This window comes from Leptonychotes weddellii, chromosome 4, assembly GCF_054177405.1.
Source record: "Leptonychotes weddellii isolate Sample4059 chromosome 4, ASM5417740v2, whole genome shotgun sequence".
In the NCBI taxonomy this organism is placed as follows: domain Eukaryota; kingdom Metazoa; phylum Chordata; class Mammalia; order Carnivora; family Phocidae; genus Leptonychotes; species Leptonychotes weddellii.
Genome location: NC_138372.1, coordinates 137,396,217 through 137,423,261, shown reverse-complemented (window position 1 = coordinate 137,423,261; position 27,045 = coordinate 137,396,217). Strand labels below are relative to the sequence as shown.

Sequence of the window (27,045 nt, the reverse complement as noted above, 5' to 3'; positions counted from 1 at the left end):
TAAGGCAGTAGAAATAAAGGTAAGAGATGTGATACTAAGTCTACTGTGTTCTCATCAATCTTATTTTTATTGGATCCTGAAAAATAGAGATAGGTGAAAAGTCAAGCTGGGGAGTTGAACGCTGTGCTCTGGGCTTTAAATTGTCAAGAGACAGTGACTTTATAATGTAGAGATAATATACTATGTTTTTGTCTTATTGTTGATTTTAATGAGGAGTTACTTTGCTGTCTTGGGAAAATGGTAATACAGTTAATACTGTTGATAAAACAACATGAAATCACATGCTTATTGTTAAATACATGAAGATTTCCTATAGTCTCCAAAGCAATACAAAGCAGTAAGTTATTAGAATCCTTCCACATCTTCCCGTCAGTAAAAAAACTGGTGAAAAAGTCAAGGCAACACAACTTTTAGATGAAAACAAGAAATTCATATATGATACGCCTCCATTATTAACAAATTAGTCATTTCCATTTTCTGTAACTGTGAATTTCTCAAGATTTTTGGATTTATGTCAAACTTGGGGGATATCAAATCATATCAAGAATACATTCACATCTATCCAAATAGAAAGTTACCAAGAAATAAGTTGAATATCCTCACACAGTCCATACCTGGCTATAAATCAAATGCATAAAAGGCTGCAATTGATTATATATCAAGTGTTAATCATCAAATGTTATAATATCTAAAGAACCTGCCATTGGCAAATGGTTATTATATACTGCTGATGGCACAGTGCTTGAGACAACTTGACTACTTTGTAGAAAAGTCTATAATTAGAAAAATGTTTAATGACCCAGCAAGCAATTCTACTCCTAGTCATATCCAAGAGAAATGAAAACATATGTCCACACAAGAGCTTGTACACAAATGTTCCTAGCAGCATCATTCATAATACCCAAAGGTGGAAAGAATCCAAAAGTCCATCAACTGATAAATAGATAAATGTGGTATGGCCATACAATGGAATGTTATTTGGCCCATAAAAAGGAACAAACTAGGGGCGCCTGGGTGACTCAGTTGGTTAAGCGTCTGCCTTCAGCTCAGTCATGATCCCGGGGTCCTGGGATTGAGCCTCGCATCAGGCTCCTTGCTCAGCAGGGAACATGCTTCCCCCTCCGCATGCAGCTCCCCCTGCTTGTACTCTCTCTCTCTATGTGTCAAATAAATAAATAAGATCTTAAAAAAAAAAAAAGGAACAAAGTATTGGCACCTGCTACAAATGGATGAACCTTGAAAACACTATGCTAAGTGAAAGAAGCCAGTCACAAAAGACCAGATTATATGATTCCATTTACATGAAATGTCTAGAACAGTCAAATATGTAGTCATAAAATGGATTAGTAGTTGCCTAGACCTAGGGAGAGGATTAGAGGGTAATGGGGAATGAATGCTAATGGATACAGGGTTTTGAGGGTGTGTGTGTGCGTGTGTGTGTGTGTGTGTGTAAATGTTCTAAAATGGGTTATAGGGATGAGCACACAACTTCATGAATTACTAAAAAACCACTGAATCGTACACTTTATTTAGGTGAATTGTATGGTATGTGAATTCTATCTCAATAAAGCTGTTAAAAAAAGTTTAGTAAGAGATCAATCTGATAATACTCTTTCTCACCCTATCAAGATTTAGTCTAACAGTTCAAAAAATGAACAAAGGCTAGTTGAAAACTTATGGGAAAAATGTGGCCAATTCCCACAGACCTGTAGCAGACCTCCTCTTAAATCAATGGATATTTTTGGTACGGACTGTTCTGGGCCTGGATTGCCACTGTGTTTACACCACTTAGCTTCCAGATTGACAGTAGCACAGCATGGTCCTAACAGAATCCGATTTCTTTCTTTGAGACTTGTTTTAAGCAGAAAATCATTTATGCTGAGTAGAAATGATGACCCAAGAATTATGCCTGGAAAAAAAAAAGAAGAGGGGTATATGTTATAATTATTCCTTGTCAAAAATGTATGTTTGAGCAAGAACTATCTGTATTTTTTAAAAAGCATTAATTCATCCTTTGTCAGAGTCTTCTTTTTCAGTTGGCTTCCTCCCACAGTTTTATGACACTTATATAGAATTCTAGTTATGAAGCAGGTATGCCTCATTCACATTCCTAACAAAGAAATATTTGCCAAAACATTATGACTTTTTCCATGTGTGAGCATTTTAAGTTTTATGAGTAGAGACATTTTCATTAAATTGTGCAAGTTTTTCAAACAACTACATTAAGAATAAGAACAACTGCTTCATTTGTCTATTGTTAACATGATGGGAAAGGGCAATTTTCCGTGATTTCTTATAGTAACAGAGTATAGTATATTATTTTGCTAGACACTCAAGTTTTTGACTGGCCCATGTTAAAATTCAAAACAATCAAAATATGTAACATGTGTTTTCTAAAAATTTTAGTTTAATCCAAACTTCACACATCATAACCACTTGAAGTTTACAAAGTCTTAAAAACAGATAGTGGCAGGTTAGATTTATGAGAAAAACTATACGCTATAGTTCAAAGTAAATATACCCAGAAAAGGAATACACTTTAAAATGTAGGTTTTTCTTTTGAACTTAAACTAGAAGTGTAGATCAAAACCTTTTCATAAAACCAACAGCACACTTTAAGATATTTGGATGCAAAGTTAGAGCGGTGGGTTAACTTTCCCCAAGGAGCTCATACTCTGAATTGTCATTGTGAATATTGAATTTCACCACACCACGTTTGTAATGCCCATGGCTTATTTTTCTAATGATACTTGATCCTTAAAAGAGATGGAAGATTAAAAAACACCTTAGGCCCATAGTATACACGTTTCAAAGTATAGTACCCACATTGACTTTTCAATTCTGTGGAGACTTGAAAACTTCATATATGTTGTATGCTCCTACTACAGAAATAAGATACATAACTTCTAATCTTCCATGGAAGACATCACACCCATGTAAGTTAGGGCTAAGACGTTTGTTAAAATTTAGGATGGTAGATATCAGTTTCATAAATTTTTTCAACTCTATTATGGCACGAAGACTTCCATTTCATTTATACAACTTTCTTGATTCACAACTACACCTCACTTAAAGAAAAGAAATAAAACAGAAAATTAAAAAAAAAAAAAAGAAACAGGCCCCCAAATACCTAAGAATCAAAAATCATCTCCATTAGTGGAGTTTAGAACTCAAGTCATAACTTCTTGACTTAACTGCATTACCTTTCCTGAAATATTTACTACTCAACAGTAAATATCTGCTAAATGAAACATATCAATTTATTATTCAGAAATTTCTCATAATGGGATTATGAAAGTATAGGCTTGATTCAGTATAGTCATCCAGCAAATGAGTATTAAGGGAACATTAGAATTACATTTCTCTTTATTCCCCAATACATGCATCTTCATTCTGCCCTACAGTGAAATACCCAATTATCTGATAGTAATCTTAATGTGAATATTCTTTTGGTTCCTCATACACAAAATACTTAATACCAAAGGCCTTCTAGGTTGCTTATCTCATTTAATGTTTATCATTACCTTGCCAGACACCCAGATTTCAAAAATCTCAGGGCCCACTTTGGGAGCTCTTGCTCTCTTATTCCAAGACTTAATTTCTAGATCATTCTATCCATCTCCATTATTTTAAAACATCAAGGAAGAAAGATTTTGGTAAGCTAAATGATTGAAATGGTAGACCACATCATTTTCAAGCTTTAGTAGACTGACCATCCTGGAGGCAAAGACCATTTTATTCAGTCTACTACTGGGCACAACAGTAGCTCCTCAGGATATATCCCACCAAACTGAATTGCCAGTATAAAATCTGATCCTCCTCTCATCTGTCTCAACATATTTTTTAATTGACAAACAAAACAGAAAAGCGCTTAAATCTTTGCCATTCTTCATTCTATCACTGTGTCATAGAATAATAAGGTTGGATGGAGGAGACCTTAGAAGCCATCCATTCCAAGTCCCCCTCCTCTAAAAGGAATCACACAAAACTCTTTTTATTTTGAAACGATGTTAGAAGCACCTAAAACTTGCAAAAATATACAGAGTTCCCATATACCTCTCATCTAGCTATGTAACCATAGCAGAAATACTGAAACCAGGAAATCAACATTGATATCATACCAGTAAGTAATCTATAGATCTCATGTAAATTTTGCCATATTCCCCACTAATGTCCTTTGATGGTCTGGGATCCAAACTAGGAATCCCTACTGAATTTAGCTGTCAGGTCTCCTTAGTCTCCTTTAACCTGTGACAGATCCTCCAGCTTTCTTTGTCTTTAATGACCTTGATGTTCTTGAACAGTCTAGGCCAATTACTTTGCAGAATGTCTCTCAATTTTAGTTTATCTGATGTTTTCTCATTAGAATGAAGTTATACATTTTTGGCAAGAATCCCAGAGGAGTGATGCCCTTCTCCATGTTATCATATATTGGGGTATGTGATATTGATGTTTTACTACTGGCAATATTAACTCTGATCACATGGCTAAAGTGGTGTCTGCCAGGTTTTGCCACTGTAAAACTGCTATTTTTTTCTTTTGAAAATAACAAATATCTTGTGGGGGAGATATATGAAGATCATGCAAGTATCCTCTTTTACATCAAACTTTTACCTGCTAATGTTTTAGCATCCATCAGTGGTTCTTGCCTGCAATGATTATGACTGTGGTGTGTGATCATGTTGATTTTCCATTTTTCTTTTTCTTCTACATTTATTAATTAGCGTTCTATGGTAAAAAGAGCTGTCCTTTCTACCCCATTTATCAGTTCAATTATTTATTTGTATGTGTATGGACTCACAGGTATTTATTTTATTTTATGGGTTATAATCTAATACTATCATTTACTTTGTTGCTTCAACTGAACCAGCTCTGGGCATTGAGAACCCCTTCAAGTTGGGTCCGGTGTCCTTTCGATATACCCCCAACTTTTTTTTTTTTTAAAGACTTTATTTATTTATTCATGAGAGACAGAGAGAGAGAGAGAGAGAGAAGCAGAGGGAGAAGCAGGCTCCTGGCTGAGCAGGGAGCCCGATGCGGGACTCGATCCCAGGACCCTGGGATCATGACCTGAGCGGAAGGCAGACACTTAACCGTCTGAGCCACCCAGGCGCCCCTACCCCCAACATTTTTTGAGAACTTTTTTACTTTCTGGCCATATAAAAGATGTATTAGGCTTATCTTGTATTTTTCCCATCTCATCTATGGCATCAGTCATTTCTCTAGAAAACAAAATCTGGATGATAAGTATGCTCATTGTACTAGGGCGTCACTGCTTCTAGGCCTTCTCAGCAGAGAGGACTAAGGAGCCTATGTATATAAACCACCCATGTTTATGTACACATCTCTGTTTCTTTACCTATCCATCAGAACAGATACTAAAAATCATGGATTCATACTGATACCTCTGGTTCTAATCCAGCACCACAGAGTGGTTTCTAGCCTTCTCCCTTTCCTTATTTGTACCTCTTCCTATAACAGTGAGAAACCTGCTGAACACCTCTTCTATGTGCTGATTTCTAATCATTCCTAAAATATCACTTTGAAGTGGTGAAAATTAAAGCAGAAGAACTAAGACAGACATAAAGGACAACTTCATGAGAGCAAAGGTAATTATCAAAGAAAAGACTATCAAAGAAAGGGCTAATACTTATCTCCAAGAGTCTTGTTAAGAATGGGCTTGACAACATTTTGTCTGCAGCATACAGATGAAGGAGATTACCTTTCTCACTCTATAACAGATTTCATTTATACAAAGATATTTGTAAGCATATGATAAAATCTTTGTAGAAGTAACTTAATACATACAGAATTTGGATCTTACTAGATATTTCTACTATGCAGGAACTACTCAAAATACTGATATTGTACTGTCTAAATTAGTTTCTGAGGTTTTGCTTAAAAAAAAAAACTAGTACTGGAATGACAAAATTTACATCATTCTATCTTATATATATTCCACAGAAAGTGCCTATCTCTTCTCAAAGAAGAACTTTTTTTTAAAAAAAGATTTTATTTATTTATTTGAGAGAGAGACACAGAGAGAGAGGGAACACAAGCAGGGGGAGTGGGAGAGGGAGAAGCAGGCCTCCCCGAGGAGCAGGGAGCCCGACACGGGGCTCGATCCCAGGACGCTGGGATCATGACCTGAGCCGAAGGCAGACGCCTAATGACTGAGCCACCCAGGCACCTCTCAAAGAAGAACTTAAGTAGGGTTGATGGAAGGCTTTTCTTAATTCCCTAAAGTTAAACAATTATAAGTATTTATTGCCTGGGGTGAGGAAGGATGTAAGAAAAAATTCTAAACTTGAATTATTACAAACAAGTATAGAAATACTGACAGCTTTTGTGTCACTACATACCCTGTTAAACACACAAACACTTCACTGCCGTCATACAAATCCTATTCTTTTTTGCTTGGGTAGAGCCAATGGGATACCTAGAATTCGTGCAAGAATAAAGATAAAGGTCGGGGGCGCCTGGATGGCTCAGTTGGTTAAGCGACTGCCTTCGGCTCAGGTCATGATCCTGGAGTCCCGGGATCGAGTCCCGCATCGGGCTCCCTGCTCGGCGGGGAGTCTGCTTCTCCCTCTGACCCTCCTCCGTCTCATGCTCTCTGTCTCTCATTCTCTCTCTCACAAATAAATAAATAAAAAAATCTAAAAAAAAAAAAAAGATAAAGGTCGGGACTGTAATCTCAGAAAAGTGGCCCAGAAGTAGGAAGCCAATGGTCAGGCCAACACCTGGGAGCCTGCAACAAGAAGAAGAAAGCCAGCCAGACTCTGGTGTGTGTTGAGGAGGGTAGGAGGCGGCAAAATGTACCTGAGATACAGAGACCTTACAATGGAGGCAGGCACTGTTCTAGCTTTAGCTTTATTTCAGCAATAATAGAATCTGTGCTTTGCCAGAAAGCAGGCTAGTAGGGCTGGAAAGTTGCCAGACTTTGATTTTCATGTTTGATACTCTGTGGAGTCTGATTTGGCTCAGGGATGAGCATGAGATTCAATGAAAACCAATGAGGTACAGTAATACTTTTGGGAAAGTGGCCTTTCCTCTTGCTCCCTGGCTTTGAAGTTAAGAAAATGAAGGCACTGGAGCTGCTAGGAGCCCCCATGTGGGGTCTGAGGCAGAAGCTACGTAACACAGAAGGGAGATCTACTGGATTCTGCCATGCCTAAGGACAGCACTGGTCCCAAGCTTTTCACCTACATGAGACCGCTTAAATCAGCTTAGGTTGGATTTTCTGTCATTTACAACCTAAAGCATCCCAACTGATACACATTCTCTAAGTAAAGGGATTGCCAAGGGAACCCACAGTCTTCTATTCTTTCCTCTCACCCCAATCTCTTATTCCAGTGAATTTCTCTACTCTCATGGCTTTAAGGACAATTTCTTACGACAGTATTCATAACCATGCCTAATTCTTAAGAAAGTGCTACTCCCATGCCTCTATCTATCTGTAAGGCTTCTGGATCTCTGCGATAACCTCCACCTTGATATTTATACATGCATGCATTCATTATTCAACCAACATTTACTGGTTATCTACTATAGACTGGGTAAAGTAAATAATTTGCAATTTTTTCTCCTCAAACCAGATTTTTCCTTGGCAATTTATTATCCTCAAGTTCCGAAATCTAAGGAAGTACTAGAGGGGAAAAAACAATCAACAGCGTTTGTAATATTGACCCTGTTAAGCAAGTGAACTGTTAAAAAACATGGATACTTCCCTACTACCAAATTTTTTTTTTTTTTGCTTTGTATTCTCCTTTGTGCTGTTAATTCTTTCATTCTAATCAAGTATTTGTGTACCTATATGTAAGTTGTTCTTCATTTTTCTCTTTCCTTTTCCCCAACAGTCTATTCCTCACTCTCTTCTTACACCTTTGTCATCCATTTACAGTTTGTACTTGGCTCTATCTCAGGTCCACCAGCATTGATCATGGACTTGTTTAAACGCACAGGTGGCACTGAGAATTGAAGATGCTCATGCTAGCAGTGAGGACACAGAACAGGCACTGCCCAAAGGCACAGACATAAATGTGCCCTGCTTGGTCCCTTCTGCCCCCTTCTCTGTTCTTCTGTGGTTCACTTTTGAGGCAACTGATTTAACCCATCCGCATGTGCCCATTGGCCCACCACACTGATTACACACACCAGCTGTGGCTTTGCTCCTCATTGAAGGGTTCCGGGTGTCGGTGCCCCCACAGAAAAGTTGACCCACAAGTACCAGCTTTTAAGTTTAAATTAGAGTCTCTGTTTCCTTTTGAACATTTCCTGCTATGTTTTTAAAAAAAGCTACAACAAAATAACAGAAAAACAATGTTAGTTCAAGTGGTTTTAATCTTGGCGTAAATGACCAGTAATAGGAGATTATGATGATCACTTAATAATAAAGAGTGATGATGAATTTCACAAAGGTCATTTATAAATGGTAAACCAAACTTCACACTTTTACCACAAAATATGAAAATAATCCCTGGGACCCATGACAGGGTTATTAATTTTCCTTTTCCCTTTCTTTCACTCCATGAAAAGCTAGCCTATGGGACATCATCCTCTCCTTTTTGTTTTTTCATCAGGAAACATGCTAAATACCTTCCTTGGGATGAAATGAATCTTGTTTTATGTATCACCACACAGATACACCCAGGGCCACAGAGAACACTCAGAGTTCATGTAAACTAGATACTTATACATTTCAAATCTGGTATAAATGGCAACAGAAAGTGCATTAAGGAATGTGTTACTCTCCTTCCTAGTGGACTACTAATGTACTGTTGGATGAAATTACTACATGTAAAAACTATAAAGAACTATCTTCTTAGTGTTGGAAAAGGCCAAGTGATTTTGTGACATTTTGTCTCGGTGTGTATCTGCACGTGTGTGTGTGTGCATACTGCAAATATGACGATATGCTTACATTTGTTCTAGCTGGCGAATACATAGGTGTTTGATGTGTTACCCTTTACATTTTCTGAACTGTTCATTTCCCTGCTAAATTTCCAAAAATAATATGGAGAGAAGAAAAAAATTAAGAAATATGCTGTGGAAGTGTAAGATTTTAAATGGTCACTTAAACTTTTAAAGTATGAATATTATTAAAGTTACTCAAACACTTATCAGGTCATTTTTTAAATCTTTTAACTTTGAAATAATAATAGGCTTTTAGAGCAAAGTTGATATTCTTCACTCAGCTTCCCTTAAGGTTAACAACTTAACGTAAGCTATAGTATGATTCTCGAAAGCCAGTAATTAACCTCAGTACTCCTAACTAATTTATGGACCTTATTTGAATTTCACATTACTCCCCGCATGTCCTTTTCCTGTTCCAGGATCCAACCCAGGACACCACATTGCATTTAGCAATTGTGTGCTCAGGTCATTTTGACCAAGTATATAACCTCTTCTACTTCCTTCCATTCAACAGAATGCTTTTCTGCTTGATTTTTCCGTTGGCCTCTTTCAAAAATCTGTGTTTATATTTTTAATTTCAGCCCTAACAAACTAATGGCAGATATTTAATTAAACTAAATGAGGTGTAACAACATTGAGAAGCAATTTCAGAAACAACTGGTATGATAAACAGAAATAATCTTGCTTGGTTTGCATACTGACATACTTTTCATTGAGTGTAAAAATTTAGTTCAAGGAACAAGTAGTTTCATGACCTTTAAAATACTCCTTCGGAAGACTAATAAATGCAAACCACTTGTTTTGGAGAATGTTTACAAAATGCTGCCAGCCCTACATCGTCAGTCTCTACTAGACATTTGGTAAGGCTCCTATTCTCTACATGCTGACTGCGCAAAATGCAATCTGAATCAGGGCTTCTGTATGTCATGAGCAAGAGTACTCAGTGATGACATGTGCTAGCAAAACACATCCAGGTATTTTTTTATACAGCTGGAAATAATCTAAGGCTACTAGAAAATCAGCAAGCATGGGTTAGATACATCTACAGGTCAATCTGCATAACAGTGAAGCATCTGGGTGCCTCGAAAAACAAGGAAGAAAACAATTTTTATAAGGATCTATGAAGAGATGATCCATAAAGAGATGACCATAAATAACCAGATGGCCAGAAAAAATTTTTCTAAGAATGGTTCATAAAGAGATTAGAACTCTTCTCATTTCTAGTTCCTTCAACTAATTATGTTAAAGTACATAAAAAATGGTATTTGGGTATTTTAACCATGAACAAAATAAACAAACCCTGCTCCCCCCCACAACAGAATATTTAAGTTGATCAGATTGTATTTAATTGCATTCTGCCTATATATTTGTTACCTATTAATATAGTAAACTAAAATATAGCATAAGATTAATATATGGAACAGAACATAACAAAGCTGTCAGAGAACTACATGTATGTTGAAAGGGATGCTGGTGCTCTTGAACAAATTTACTACAAAGTCTAGCCATCAAAATGAGAGCCCAACTGGGTGGTCCCCTTGCTAACATGTATCCCATCCCATCTGATGATTTGTCATGGGTGGGGTTTCCAATCCCCATGTACTCTCACTCAGTCCTCACTGATGAATAAAAGCCTCCCCCACAACCCCCACCGCTCTAACCCAAACCTCTTCTTTTGACCATAATAAAATGACAAGTAACAAGAACGGGACTTTTTTTTTTTTTCTTTCACATAAATAAAGGGGGAATTACTCATCAAAGACAAAAATGTCTACGAGTTAGCTATTTTTACTTGGCCTTTGTCTGGGAGAGGTATTTTCTGAGAAATGTTTTAGAACTCAGATTCTAGAAACACTAAACTAAAAATACCAAAGGGTAATGGAGGATAAGTTTTGCCTCGTTCTTCCTCTCCAACTGCCACCATGCTCACTGTTTTCACAGTTGTGTCAGTTTATTAGAAAAATAAAACTTGATTGGACCATGTGGCCATGTTTTGTTTTGTTTTTTTTTTTAAGCTGACTGGCAGATCTGACCGTGCATACTGGAAAGTGTACGGCAACCTTCTTATGGAGGAAAGAACAACAGTAAATACACACTTCAAAAGTTTCTTAGAGGAATACAGTAGCTGGTTAATTTAATTACATGAGGAAACTGCTGTGAATCAATTTTTTTTTTAAAGTAAGTTACATGGATGGAAGAATTGGTATAAACTTACTCAAACAGTGTTGAAAGCAAAATGACTTGCTTAATAATTTACTGCAGCCGCTTGAAATTGGTCTTGATCTGCATAGTCCAGGTGTTTTAAGACTGGTAATAACAGACCAATCAAAAGCCAGGAGATGTGTTATAGTCCTCACTCCATCTCAGAATATCCCCGGGCAAATCACTTAATCTTTCACCTTAGCTCAAGGGGGGAGTTAGGACTAGTTCAGTGGGCCTCAACCCAGGGTTCTTTGACCTGAGAGAGTTCCACATAATAATGGTGGTTCATGAGGTATTTTCAATATTTCAAAGAGCCCTGGGGCACCTGGGTGGCTCAGTCGGGTAAGCGTCTGCCTTCGGCTCAGGTCATGATCCCAGGGTCCTGGGATCGAGCCCCGTGTCGGGCTCCCTGCTCAGCGGGAAGTCTGCTTCTCCCTCTCCCACTCCCCCTGCTTGTGTTCCCTCTCTCGCTGTCTCTTTCTCTGTCAAATAAATAAATAAAATCTTCAAAAAAAAATATTTCAAAGAGCCCGAAAGAAATCATGAATCTATCTGAAACAGGCTCGGAGGTGCAGTAAACTTTTCTTTTTGGTTACAGTCATATCAAGTTGGTGTAGTTATGTTAGCTATCTCATCCTAAATGCAATGTGTTTGGATCATGAGATCTATGAGAGAAAAAGATAAAAAAGGGTTCTTGATAAAGAAAAGGATGATCTGTAAGATAACTTTCAACTTGAAAATTTAGTGATCTATGACTTCAGCATTCATGTGGTACTGGGAGAGGGAAGCGGGGGAAGATACAAAAAAGACCAATATTTATTGAGGAATTTAATAAATCTGTGCCAAGGAATGTGTAGGGTACTCTGAGTACATTATCTCACTTAATCCTTTCAACAGGCCTGTGAATTAAGTATTTTTTTGCCTTCATTTTGGAAATGAGCTGTGTTGTAACTTTTACCACCATCAACTGCCAGTAAGCAGCAAGGCTAGGATTCGGATTCTGTCTGCCTCCTTCCAGCACCAGGTTGCTCTATAAAGTCTACTGCTATTAGCTCTTAGTAATTTCATTTCTCCAGTTGGCAACAGGGTTGTGAATAAATGCTTTTTCCTGTCCCCAGCTGTCTTGCATGGCCTCGGTATGTTATGCCAACACAGCCTACAGGTCCAGAGGCCCAGCCAGAGAGTAATAGAACATCTAAGATATGTTCTCAGTCACTCATCACTGACGACGTTGCTTTGCCAGAAATTTTCCTAGCAAATAGCCTACTCATGGCTTATGTGGATGAGAGGGCAATTTGCTGTGACCACAGGCAAAACTAAATGCCGTCACAAATTCAGTAGAGCAGGGGAGAGAGATTTACTCCTAATCTTCTCTTTTTCCACAGTCCCAGCACGGAGGGGCTACAACAATTCTTGTCCATTTCACCTAATACTAACCTATAAGGTGCTACCATTAAGATGCAGAGGAGAAGCTACTGAGATCTCCAGTACTTAATTACTAGGACTGGAAACTTCCTTCTCTAACAGCACTTTGCAGTGAGATATCTTTATGTCAACTGATAGCATTTTTGTTGTCTCAAAGGCCCTTTTTTCTCCTGCCCATGGAACATTGTTTTAAATAGGTATATGTGGGAAATTTTTATCAGTTGCCCTTCCCCCTTCCCAAATGTATCTAAAACTAGAGAAATCGTTCTTTATCATAGCTTTGTTAAAACTAGGAGAAGAAATAAAAAGCATTTTTTTTTCTATAGTACTTAAGATACACAGAGTCCACTGCAATGGGACACAATTCTAAAATATCTAACCTAAGGCCAACAGTTGTCTAGTAGTCTAGATTAAGTTTAGAATTTGGTAACTAAAAACAATAGGAAGAAACAGACCAATGTAGCTAGAGACAAGATTGAAGGTGGATATACTTGGAAGAGTATAATTGTACTGGATTTCTCATTAGAAGGGAGCGAGTCCTCTGAAGACTTCACATTCCCCAAGAGAACCATATTTACACAATTAACAATTCTTTTGTTAGAAAAAAAGCTTTCATTATTGCATGTGGACACATGTGGGCTGTGTAAAAAATATAAAAGATGTGTAACACACGGTAAACAGAAAGTAATGATCTTAAACAGGCCAAATCCTTGAACTCGTCATTAATAAATGTCTCTCCTGCATTCAGCTACCCGGGCTGCTGGGAGCCTGTTTTCTTCAAGTACTTCAAACACTGAAATCCAGGAACATTTATTATTTTAATCCATTACAGGCAGTGCTTGATTTAACTTTATTGGTTGTGGTGGTGGTAGTGGTTATAAGTGGGGGTACAGCAATGTTCTTTTACACATCATTTCAAAAGGGCTTAATTATATTTTACAGTTTGGGCCAGGAATTCTGCTTGTTTTTTGTCTAACAAGGTTCAAATGGAGTTCAGGTCGATGATGAATCAGAAGAAAAAGTCAGAGATGGTTATCTCTCGGAGATGAGCTCATCTCCCTCTACGAAAGGCTGGGCAGGTACACGATGTTCACTACACCAGAGCACATGACAGTGCTCGACATCCGAAGTTGGTTGCTTATTAGATGATTTTTAACACATTAGAAATTCAACCCAGCGGTTATCTTCTTCATTTCTAAAGTAACTATCCTATGTATTTTAAAGGTTTCCCGTTGGAATCCAAAGCAGCTATAGTAACCACCTAGCACTAAAACAAAAAATGTATGTGAAGAATAATAATCACATAACAGACATTTTTTAAAAATGCACAAAGCTTTTAAAACAGAAAAATTTAAGTATCCCAAATGAAAGATGGAGGAGACTGTATTAATATAATTTGGTTAAACAAAAGAGTAAGTAACCGTGTAAACGTGTCTGAACAGCATTTATCTCCCAGTGTTTTGTTTTGTTTTTTTTAAACATCAAACATTCTTAATCTGTTACCTCTCTTTCTAAGGGTGTGAAGAAAGATCTAAGATAATAGTATTAATGTTGCCTATTATTATCCAAAATTCCAGCTAATTATATATTATTGTATGTAACAATTACAACAAGGAGAATAAAATTTGCATGGTGGGATTTCTTCTCCACTGCATGCGATTTCTGACAAGAGGACAAGAGAATTACTCCCCAAGAGAGCATCTTATACATTTATGGTTTTTATTTCCCACAATAGTAGAGAAATAATACAAAACATTATTTTGAAAAAAAGTAATGAGAATTTTACTTTTTTCTCCTTATTTCCCATTTAATTTTTAGAACTTTGTATTCTACTTCTTTTGAATGTCTCAACAGTCCATCAGTATATACAGAAAAATATCACAGTTGAAAAGAATCCGTAATCCATAGATAATTTAGGAGTAAAACAAGAGGGACACGCCAGTTCATCAGTAGCAACTTTGAACCTTGTTATAAAGTAATAAGAGGGAATCTGACCAGGATTAATAGTGGTACTCAGTTGTGAGGTGAGGGGTGTCAGGTTTCACGGACTCTAGGCCATCTGTTCTGCCTGCCTCCATTTTACTTCTGCAAAACTATAAACGCACCTCTACCTCAGGGACTATAGAAAGGCATTAGAATTCTTCTGCTTTTCATTATCACAAGATTCAGTAACTCATTTCATTGTCAAGATAATCCCCTTTTACTCTTTCTTTTGCGCTTGCGGGGTATGCCGAAATGACAAATAAAATCCCAGATGTTACAGACCCAATGAGGTCTCCACCTTTCCTTGAGTGTTGGGTTTAAGCTACTTGGGACATAGTGTCAAAAATGACAGGACCCTGATGCCCACACCCAATATTCATTAAGGTTTGTTAGTGATTTGTATAGCTGTCTACAAGCTGCTCTTCCATTTCAATCCTCGGTGGCAGCTTGAAAGTTAAGTTTGTCCTCTGGCTTGAACTGTCAAAGAATTCATTTCCTATTGTTCAGACATTGGAAAGTGAAGCTGTTTCTTTCTTTCTAAAAGTAATGAAAGTCTTTGGGGTGTTGTAAATGGCTGGCTATTGCGACATATTATTTTAGGTAGTCATATCTAATTTAGTGTTTTATTTCCCCTTAGGCTTACTTGCATTTTTGCCGCATCCAACAGCTATGACAACGCCTTAAGAGATTTTCCTCAGGAGATCCAGTTAACTGTGGAATGAAAAGCTGGAGCTCCACTTTGGATCAATTAATGACCAGGTTTCACTTTTCAGTACATGAAAAGGAACTTTACATTTTATGGGTCTTGAATTCGGTGAACACGAGAAGAGGCATTCCTCTATGTGAAAAATAACGTGGCTATGCTGTCTTTCTCTCTATTTTTGTTTATACACACAGATAAGTGCATCTGGATGACAGAGGCCGGGGTAGTGAAAGTTATTTAAACGACAGCTCTTTGACCAGAAGGCGTTCAACTCACTGTTTTCTGCCACGGAAGACAAGTCCCCTAAGTGCCTATGGATAGAGGATCCTTGCAACTTTTCCCCAAATTCTGACTAAAATGTGAACCAAGATGGCCTCACTTAGGCTCTTCTCCCGACCCTTTGTGCCACTGAACTTGTTCATATCCCATTTCCCTTTTCCTTATCTACACGGAGCCCGCTAATCTAAGTGTCCCTGAGCAAGAGCGAGGCAGCCTAAAGAATGGCCATTGCACAGCCTGAATCGTGTACCCTCATTTGCCAAAATTTAAGGAGTGCCGCCCTAATAGAGCCATAATTTACTCTGACAAGGGGAGCTAAAGTCTGCAGCTCACTCCCCGCCCTGCCTATGGAAAATGCTACACTGCGTTCACAATTTATAGCTACATACTTAGGGTTTCTCCAAAACGACATACTTCAAACGACAAAAAAAAGATTGTATTATGTGTGTAGGTGGGGGGAAGGGTGTTGTTTTTAAAAAGAACACACTATAGAATGGGATGGATTTAATAGAGAGCAAAAGAAATACTATCAGCCTTAAAATGTTTCAGAAAATAAGATAGAATCTCTAAATGAGATTCATTTTGTTATTTTTTTTTTTCAGTACCGTATGCCAACTGAAAAAAATCTAAGCATTACGTCTACTAAAATCAGAACTTCAGAGCCATTTTACCAAAGACATATGGGAGAACATAAGTATTCTAGCAGAAATACGAGTTAGGTTATTATAAGTCACTGTTACATTAGCATCTGCAGAGTAGAAGTAGGAAAAAAATCAAGTCCCTTGAAACTCTCATAGTTTAGGGTCACAGGATAGTACAGAAGGCTAAGAAGAACTTGTGGATTTCTTTTCTTTTTTAAATTGAAAATATTTAACCATTTCATTTTGTTTCAAATGATGAGAACGTTTCAGTGAATAATTTGTACATATTTTGTTGCAAAAACCAGTAAACGAATAGGAAAACGTCCTAGATTTAAATGTATTGTCAATGTCTTGGGAAGAAGATTAACTTTCCCCTTTCATGCTTTTATTATTCCTTTTCCCCATACTCTTCCCATAAGCTTATGACAGTTTAGATGATAAAAAATACAATCCTTAGACGAACTCAAATATTTTTTGTACCTTTCAGAAGTGAGGAAACATGCCTACGACACATTCCCCATTGTGCTTCTCTAAATTTTACTTAGAACATAAGATTCCTCTGGCATTACAAATCTATTTCAGCTCCTAAATTAAAACTCATCTGGAAAGGACTGTTTTACCCTGTTTATATAACATTGTCACATAAAGAGTGTTAAAAAAAATATTTCACTAAAAATAGCTTGCGTAAGTTAGGGATTAGAGTAGTTTCTGCTGCTATAATTGTTCCTTTGTAGTTTTTTCCATGATGTTTTTGCAGTGTTTTTGACTGTGTTTATTAAAGTCAGCACATCAAAAAGGATCAAAGAGAAAGTGAGTGAGAACCAAAGAAACCCCAAGTGTGTTGTCTCATTGGGGAGTTATGCAGATTTGCGTAAACAAGTGCAAATTGTTGAGGTTTTAATGAAAATTTTCTACAATTATTTTATCTTAAGTCATTCTATACAATAACATCTGTACAGCAGATGGCCATACTGTACCAAGGCAATGCTCCTTTTTCTCTCTCTGTTTAATAGTACATCTGAGATGACTACTTTTGTCACTGTGCTCAATTTGGTTCAGCAAATAATTTGAAAAGTGCAGCTGCTGCAGATGGTCACAATAGTTATATAAACTGTAAAATCAAAGACACAGTTAGGTATTTCTGTATTAGATTCAAACTATAAAAATCTGACATTAACTCTGTTGAGCTCAAAGATATACTATAAAAAAGTTTAGTTCAATGCAGAACGATGTCACTTGCGTAATAAGAAAAGAAATATAACTACTGGTAGGAGGGTTTTTTTTGGGTGGGGGGTGGTGAGGGATACTTTTTACCACTCATGAAAAATATACCTTGCATGTATATTTGAGTGTATTTCATCCAGGTTGCAAAGCATGACTTTTTAAGATATTCAACTATATAATGAAATTAATGTTCAAAGCTTAAAAAATGATATTTGGCTTTTAAAAAGTTTTGCTCAGCTATACATTAATTTTTGAAAAATATGTAATAATCTCTCAATTATAATTTCCCAGAAATCAGCCATCAGCAATAACTAGAACTTAACACAATCTTATTTTATTTGATTATAATTAGTGATTATTTTGCTAACGTTATCTTCTTAAACTGAGCATGCTGTTGCATGAAGGAGAAATGTAGAGAACAGATTTGGCATTCGTTATATGTTCTCATAATAAAATTGTTCCTATTAAATAGCTAACTTCAATTTGATTTGATTTGTTGACACAAGTAACTACTTGAGAACGTTTGTTGGACGCTACACATTAGACTTGTATAAAGAATGTCTTTGTAGGAGCTATAGTTTCTATTTCTGTGTTTAGCTAGATTGAAGGGCATAACTGTAAAAGAGATAGGGGTATGTAGTTTTTCCAGTATGAAGGGGAAAAAAAAAAAAACAAGTTACAAAAGCAGAATGAGTCCACTATCTTGTGGAGCTCAGTGAGAGGATTTTAACGACATTATAGAGATGTTTACTGAGGACAGATACTATTAAAAGTGGGTAAAATATGAGTAGCAACCGAATAAAACAAGACAGAAAAGGACCTGGAATTGAGGACAGTCCATTTAAATTCTTTCCCTCTGTTTGCGTCCTAACCTTTCCCTGCTGTGATGAAGGTACGACTGGAAAGGCGTGGGAACCGGCCAGTGTCGTCTGGGTTGCAATCTATTTGTGGATAAATCAGACACTGTAGCCTCCAGTGCTTCACAGTCTTTCATGTCCCACGGACCTTACATTTTTCATTTCGAACTTTTAAGACAATAAAAAAAATACAGTGCTTTTAGCTGGCTTGGTCACAAATATTTCTGGTGAGAAAGAAATAAATCATCTACTTTTTGGCCTAAAACTCATACTTCTCAACCATAAAACTTTTCCTTTATCTCTTAAACTACTGCGCCCAAACTGACTATATGGAACTAAGTTCCAGGGAGTCTCCAGCTGCTACTTACCTACTTTTTAGTAAGCAACTAAGTTGCATAGAGTTTCAGGATTTACTTTATCCCCTACACTATCCCTCTAGCCCCAATTCTTTCCTGCAAATTAAAGTGGAAAAAAATGTTTCCGTTTTGCTACTTTTACTTTTCAAAGTATAATTTCTGGCACTGTGCCCTGAACTCCTACAGTAGCAGGTTCTGTGCTGGAAGACTGTTACTTCCCACCTGTACCTTGCCTTTTCTCTTCCCCTCTTCCCATTCCTTCTGCCTACTCTTTTCCAGTGTGAAAAAGCACATTAACACTTCAGTCATGGTAACAAAAGAAAAATGTGGACGTCATTGCCGGTTAATTTCTCACCTCTCCACCCATCAATGCCATCCAGTTTGCAGGGTCCTCACCACCCTTTGCGAGGCTCGGTCCTGAAGCGTAGCTTTCGTCTGCCAGGTACTGCTGGCTCGGTCAGTGGCACTGTCCTTGCCAAGTTGAACCTTGGTTTTTGCTACACTTTGTGTAGCATACTTGCCACCTGAACAATTTCTCTCTTTTTAAATAAATTGTTACCAGTGACTTAATACAGTGCATCAGAATCATCTGTAGAGCTTTTGGAACACAGATTTCTGGGCTCCATGCCCAGAGTTGTTGATTCAGTGAGTCGGGGGGAGGGTCTGAACCCTGGCATTTCTAACCAGTTCCTAGGTGATGCTGATGCTGTTGGTTCTGAGACCACGCTTCGAGAAGCACTGCACTAAGGGTTCACAAAACTTGATACTCCACGGTTCCACTACGCTATTTTAGGTAAAAAGGAATTTAGAAGTGGATGATTTTACAGACATTTGTAGGAACATGCCTGAAGAGATGGATACCAACAGTTTCATTTAGGGTGTTAAAATATTTAGGTTCAAAGGATTTGTTATAAAATTACCTCTTAAAATAAGGTCACAAATCAGAAATGTCCCCATCTGTAATGGTCCTTATAACTTTTAACCTCTACATAATATGAATCTTCAAAATTATGCATTTTCAGAGGCAAACAAATCATATTATTATCTCCCTCTCCCCCTTTCTGTGACTTACCAGGTACTTTTTGTGCTGCTTTAACATTAAGGCTTCCACTGAGGGTTGATAAAGATGCTAATAGGCACGGTTTACTAGGATGGGGGACAGTTTCCATGGAGACCACAATCTGAGTAGTATGGACAGAAATTTTTTGAAAGCAAGAAACAGTTCTCCACATGTTTTCTTGAAATGGAATCTTCTGTGCTCCATCACCGTGAACCTTAGGTTTCGACAACTTTCCACGGTAACATTTTGAGGCTGGAAACTCATCCTTATTCAGCGTGGTATCTGATGGGGCTGAAGTCTCTTTGCTGTGTGCACTTCTTATCTTCTTTAATAAATTGTTTATCTGATCCAACTTGGTAAAACTCAGGTTTGCTTTCAAAGGCTTTGATATGTCCAAGTTGATGTCTGCTACAGAATTGAAAAAGATAAGAAAAGTACTGAAGCTCTGTCATTGAATATAAGCCCTTACTTCCCTGTCAAGCTCCTATTTAAGTCTCCCTACACTTGTACGGTGGACTCATTAGGATGCCAGGTGTTACAATTCTTTTACTCATCACCTAACTGATCTTTCCATGTAGTTACTTGAAGGAACACTTTCCCTGGACTACTTACGTGCCTACCTTCCTGTCTCAATCCATGTGACTGTTCTGACAGAGTGAAGGCCATGCATGGACATCTATTTCAGCCCTCCCACCTTGAGACAAACTTAAGCAGCTCTTTTAGTTTGTTACTGGAACTGGCATTCTTTCCTCCAGGTAAAAGGACTTCCCCTAGTATCTAGCACAATGTTTGACACAAATACTGGTGTCAATAAATATCTGTCCAACTGACTAACTGAAGTAGCCTGCCCTACTCCATTCTCTGATCAAGTATATGCAGAGAAGGTTTGTTTCCCCTTTGTGCCCTACATTCCGCATTTAAAAACATTTAAACACCCCATCCAATGTAACATATGTACACGGAGATCTCTTAAAACCCCCAGTCCATTTTATATGTACCATATACCAGATGTTGTCCTTATTTGCTACTCAGCACCTGACATTAAAACTGACCAGCTTTAATTTTCTGTTTTTGCCTTCTTACTTCTGTTTTCATTATCAGTAAGACCCAAGACTATAAGCGTTGTGAAGGCACAGCATGTCATACATCTTTCTATCCAGTGCTTGGCACACTGTGTCTCGCCTATGTTTGAGCATAACTGAACCTAACAAGTGTTCTTTTCACTGGAGACTGAGTATATACTACAAGACACAATCCCAGATGAAGCCAATGGCAAGGTTATTAAGCAGATAAAGTTAGTGTCTATACCTTTCTTCATAAGGAGGAGAACCTTACAGTTTTCTCCTGGCCACCCACGTTCCCTCGGGGTGCCACCCTTTTTAAAGATTTTATTTATTTATTTGACAGAGAGAGACACAGCGAGAGAGGGAACACAAGCAGGGGGAGTGGGAGAGGGAGAAGCAGGCTTCCCGCCGGGCAGGGAGCCTGATGCGGGGCTCGATCTCAGGACCCCAGGATCATGACCCGAGCCGAAGGCAGATGCTTAACCACTGAGCCACCCAGGTGCCCTGGTGCCACCCTTTTTAAGTGTGCCTTCCCATGTGTTTCTTTAATCGGGCCTAGCAAAACTCTGAGAGTCCTACTTCTAGCTAGTTGTCTGCCAGAAAGGATCAGACATCTGAGTCACCCTTTGCAATACCAAAATGCTCCCTGTTCCCCATATTTTTTTTAAACAGAAAAAACACCCTAACTTAAAGGAATTATTTTTTTAACTTCCTATTGATAGGTTAACTCACCCACCATACAATTTACTTACTTAAAGTGAACAATTCAATGGTTTTTAGTAAACTCACAAGACTGTGCAATTTTTGCCTCTATTTCCAGAACATTTTCATCACCACACCCCAAATAATCCCAGACCACTTAGCAGTCCCTCCCCACCCATTCCCTACCTCTAGCCTCAGGCAACTACTATTTTAATTTCTGTCTCTATAGATTTGCCTATTCTGGACATTTCATATAAACAGAATTACATAATATCTTGCCTTATGTGTCTGGTTTCTTTCAGTTAGCGCAGCAAAAGTTTTAAGGTTCATTCCTATTGAAACATGTATCATTAATACTTTATTCCTTTTTTTTTTTTTTTAAAGATTTTATTTATTTATTCATGAGAGATAGAGGGAGGCAGAGGCAGAGGGAGAAGCAGGCTCCCCGAGGAGCAGGGAGCCCGACGCGGGACTCGATCCCAGGACCCTGGGATCATGACCTGAGCTGAAGGCAGACGCTTAACCAACTGAGCCACCCAGGCGTCCCAATACTTTATTCCTTTTTGTGGCTGAATAATACTCCCTCATATGGATATACCATATTTTGTTCATCCACTAACAGTTAATGGACATTTGAGGTATTTCTATTCTTTGGCTATTATAAATAATGCTACTATGAACATTCATGTGCAAATTTTTATGTGATCATGTTTTCAATTCTCTTGGTATCTACCTAGGAGTGGGACTGCTGGGTCATATTTGATTACAGTCACACCTTGGTGGGTATGAAGTGGTAGTCCTTGTGATTTTGATTTGTATTTCCCTAATGGCGAGTGATGTTGAATGCTTTTTCATGTGCTTATTGGTTATATGTATATATTCTTGGAGAAATGTTTATTCACATCCTTTGCTCATTTTAAAATTGGTTAATCTTTTTATTATTGAATTATAGGAGTTCTTTATATATTCTGGATACAAGGCCCTATCAAATACAGGATTTGCAAATATTTCCTCCCATTCTGTGGATTGTCTTTTCAGTTTTTTGATGGTATCATCTGTAGCACAACAGACTTTAATTTTTGTGAAGTCCAATTTATTTATTATTTTGCTTGTGCTTTTAGGGTCATATTAAGAAACCATTGCTAACCCAAGGTCACAAAGATTGACACTTATGTTTTCTAAGTTTTATAGTTTTACCTCACACATTTAGGTCTATGATTATTCTTATTTTTTTAAAGATTGTATTATTTATTTTTGTGCACGCACGAGAGAGAGAGAGAGAGAGAGAGAGAGAGAGAACAAGCACACAAGCAGGGAGAGCGGCAGGTGGAGGGAGAAGCAGACTCCCCGCTGAGCAGGGAGCCGATGCAGGACTCGATCCCAGGGCCCTGGGATCATTATCTGAGGTGAAGGCAGATGCTTTTAACCAACTGAGCCACCCAGGTGCCCTAGGTCTATCGTTGTTGTATTAATTTTTGAGTACTATGTGAGGTAGGGGCCCAACTTTCTTCTTTTTTAGGGGAGTATCTGGTTATACCAGCACCACTTGTTGGAAGGCATTACTTTTGATTTATAGATTCTGGAGTACTGACAGAGGCTGGTGGGCAAAATACTTTAGGAAAATTGGATGGTTCAAATGACCCATATATTTATTTGCTCTGCCTACCTACCCTTTCATGTGGCCTTCCAAATTCCGTCGCCTCACAGAAAACAATACTACCTTTACCACAATGAAAAAAAGAGGACAATCTTAACAGATGAAAGGAACAACAGGAAACCAAAACAAAAGCTATAAAGATAGAAGACTCAAATGTTGTGGCCAGAAACTATTTGCTTTTGTCTGGATTTATAACATGCAGACTTAAACTAAGGGTCTGAAGTGTTCCTTCTGTAGCCATAGAAACAATTTAGTGATCCATTAAGGAAGTTGCCCAAATACCCACCTAAGCCAACTGCTGAACATAAGGGGTCCACTTCCCCTAACCGTAACTGTCAAAGCACCCGTGGAATGGTTTATGTGTGTGTATATATATATCTACCTACCATATCTACCAAGTGTTGCTTGACTACTACCTTGATATGGATCCTATCTCAGGTATCATTGCGGTCACAGTGACACAGAAAAAAACTGTTTATACCTCTGGTTATTTGCCTAACTCATCCTTTGAGACTTAGTCCTTGAGTCACTTCCTCCAGGAAATCTTTCTTGACCCTGTGCCAAGGAAGATGCTGCTCATCCATTGCTTCCAGAATACCCTTTGCATAGTGCCTCATCAGGCACCTATTTATATGATTTTTAGAGTTACCTTCTTATGTATCTGTCACAGTCCAGTGAACTGTGAGCTCCTGGCCAGTAAGGGCTGTCCTACATCTTAACATTCTGAGTGCCTCAACTACGGTCTGCTCCACCGTGAGTACCAAGTGGGTATTTAATGATGTGCTGAAGGAAAAAATGAATGAATTTTTCCTTTCTATTGAACTCTCATAGGCTCATCGAATCATTTTATCTAAAACAACCCATTTACTCCTCTTGGACATGCGATATTCCCTGTCTCAGTTAATGGCTCTCTAATCTACCAAGTGGCTCCAATCAGAAATCTGACTTTTTGACCCATTTCATGTTCTTGTCCTGGTCCAAATCCACTCAAAGATTAAGTTCTGACAATTCTACTTCCAAAATATTGCTTGAATCCAATCTCCTTCTCTCCAGCATTCCAGCCATTCCCCATTTTTTTCCTCCATGGCTTTGATATTGTTCAGCTATTACAAAACCTCCTGAGTGATTTCCCTGCCTAGACCAATTCCCGTTAATCCAGTCTCCAGAGTAATTTCCAAATGATTTGCTTCAAATGCAATCCTGATTGGCTCACTCCTATTTAAAACTCTTTCATGGCTCTTCTTTACCTATGGTATAGAAGACCAAGCTCCTTAGAATGGAAAAAAGGGCCCTGCCTTTCTTCATCTGCAGCCATTGCCTGCCTCACACAATGAGGTTCCAGAAATACCACAGAGTTTATAGAGCCTGCTCCCCCCAACTCCTGCTAAGTCATACCACTAGGCCTTTGCTCATGTTGCTCCTTTGCCTACTATATCCTTTCTTCGCCCAATGACTAATGTTCAGGATACTGCTCAACATTTTCTGCACAAAGCTGCCCTTGCACAAGTATCATTTTGTGAGATTATATCTCCCACCAATCAAGAAGTTCCTTGAGTGCATATTTTTCATCATTAATATGCAGCACTGGGCCTCCAACTCAGCACAAAGTACATGTTTGGTCACTTCATGCTGGAGCATCTCAAAACATTCTAATCTGGTTCTGCAGAATTCTAAAGATGACTCCCCTGCCCAAGATTTCTCTCCCTTAGTTATTAAATCAAACACTACTTTAGGTACCGCTGTGCTGTGAAGGGATTTTATAGTTGTGATAAAAAGCCTAGGGCAGTTGAATTTAAGATACAGAAATTATTTGATAGGCCTAAATATATAAACCCTTTAAAAGGCATATGAAGGAGGCAGAAAGGAAAGTCAGAGAGATCTGAAGCCTGAGAGGGGCTCTATTATATGCCATTAGTGCTTTGAGGATGATGGGGGTCATATGAGAAGGAATGAGTGGTTCTAGAACTGAGGGGTTAGCCAACAGATAATAAGGAATTAGGGACCTTGATCCCACAACCACAAGGAACTGGATTATGCAGATAACTAGAACGAGTTTCTTCTCTGGAGCCTCCAGATTAGAGCCCAGCCCAACTGACACCTTGATTTTGGCCTTGTGAGGTTCTGAGCAGAGAATCCAGCTGAACCCACCTGGACTTCTGACCTACAGGACTGTGAGATAATAATTTCGTGTTGCTGCAAGCCACTACATTTGTGCTGAATCTGTTATGCATCAATAGAAAACTAACATGAATTCCACATGCATATTTACTCACACGACATTCCGAGTTTCTAATGTGAGTATAAATGAAGTTTCAAGGCTTAGGAATGTTTGCCAGCTTTTTTTTTTTTTTTTAACCTTTTTTCCTAAAGCAAAAACATCTAATATACCTTGCTCTTTGGTAGTTGCCAGTTTCCTTTTTTTAAAAAAAATTATTTAAGGATTCCAGGGGCGCCTGGGTAGCTCAGTCAGTTAAGCGTCTGACTCTTAATTTCTGCTCAGGTCATGATCTCAGGGTCATGAGATGGAGCCCCACATTGGCCTCTGGGCTGGCCATGGAGCCTCTTAGGATTCTCTCTCTCCCTCCCTCCCCTTCCCTGGCTCATGCATATGCTCTCTTAAAAAAAAAAAATTATTTAAGGATTCTAGGGAAGATAGAATCCTGTCCCTCCCACTCTATGCATATCCAGAAGCTGGAAAGAATGCAATTATAAAACCTATACAGAATAGCTATTTGAGGACACTGAAAAGGAAAGGTAACAGAAGACTGGGGAAGATGGCAAGAGTGCAAAATACTACCAAAATGGAGGTGAGTTTGCCATTTTTCCTTCTGTATCCCACAGCCTGTGCTAAACACAGTCCAAAACAGAAGGTGGCATGAGGTGTGGACAGAGGGAGTACTAGGAGAAACCCTCTATTTCTGGCTTCAGCAAGTGGGGGGAGAACTCCTAGTGCTCACAACAGGGACTATGAAAATCCCTCATTTCCTTCATTTCTTCATTTCCTTGTGCCACAGAAAATAGAAGAGAATACTACTCAGTCCATTTTATGAAACCATCATTATTGATACCAAAACCAGATAAAGACAGTAAAACTACAGACCTTAAGAACAGAGACATAAAAATCCTCAAAAAAAGCTAGAAATCAAACCAGCAACATATAAAACTAATAATATACCATGACCAACAGGGGTTTATGCCAGGAGTACAAGGTTGGCTCAATATTAGAAAATCAATCAAAGTAATGATGTTAACAGTTTAAAAAACAAAAAGATCATAGTAATTGATGCAGAAAAAGTTTTTACCATTTATGGTAAGTTCTTACCATTTATGGTAAGTTCTTACCATTTATGGTAAGTTCTTACCATTTATGGTAAGTTCTTACCATTTATGGTAAGTTCTTACCATTTATGGTAAGAACTCTTAAGAAACTATCAATAGAGGGGAGCTTCCTTAACCTGTTGAAGTTCATAGATGAAAACTTATAGCTAACACCATACTTAATCATGAAGGATCAAATGCTTTTCCCCTAGGATCAAAAACAAGACAAGGATATGCATTCTTATTACTCATACTCCACATAATATTAAACATCCTACCCAGTGCAATAAGGCAAGAAAAAGAAATAAAAGGCATAAAGATTGGAAGGGAAAAAATGTCTATTCACAGATAACATGATTGCTCATGTAGAAACTCCACGGAATATATAGAAAAACTCCTAGAATTTATAAGTGAAATTTGGCAAGATTTTAGAATACAAGATCACCACACAAAAACCAATTCCATTTCTACAAACCACAGTGTGCAGTTGGAATAAAAATTTTTTTAAAAAATTACATTTATAATAGCTCTAAATAAAATAAACACTTAGGAATAATTCTAATAAAATACATACAGGTATGTACGCTGAACACTACAAAATTCTAATGAAATATCAAAAAAGATCTAAGTAAATGGAGATACATACTTTACATATACT

The 27,045-nt window shown here is 38.0% G+C and overlaps 1 protein-coding gene across 1 annotated transcript in view; it reads right to left on the bottom strand.

Moving 5' to 3' along the window:
• VPS13B (vacuolar protein sorting 13 homolog B) overlaps positions 1 to 27,045 on the bottom strand; it is a 743,427-nt gene that overhangs the window by 145,695 nt on the left and 570,687 nt on the right. Inside the window, exons 35-36 of the mRNA XM_081817134.1 lie at positions 19,659 to 20,054; positions 1,707 to 1,909 (exon numbers count right to left, since the gene is read on the bottom strand). Of these exons, the coding sequence (XP_081673260.1) occupies positions 1,707 to 1,909; positions 19,659 to 20,054 (599 nt within the window). The remainder of the gene's footprint in view (positions 1 to 1,706; positions 1,910 to 19,658; positions 20,055 to 27,045) is intronic.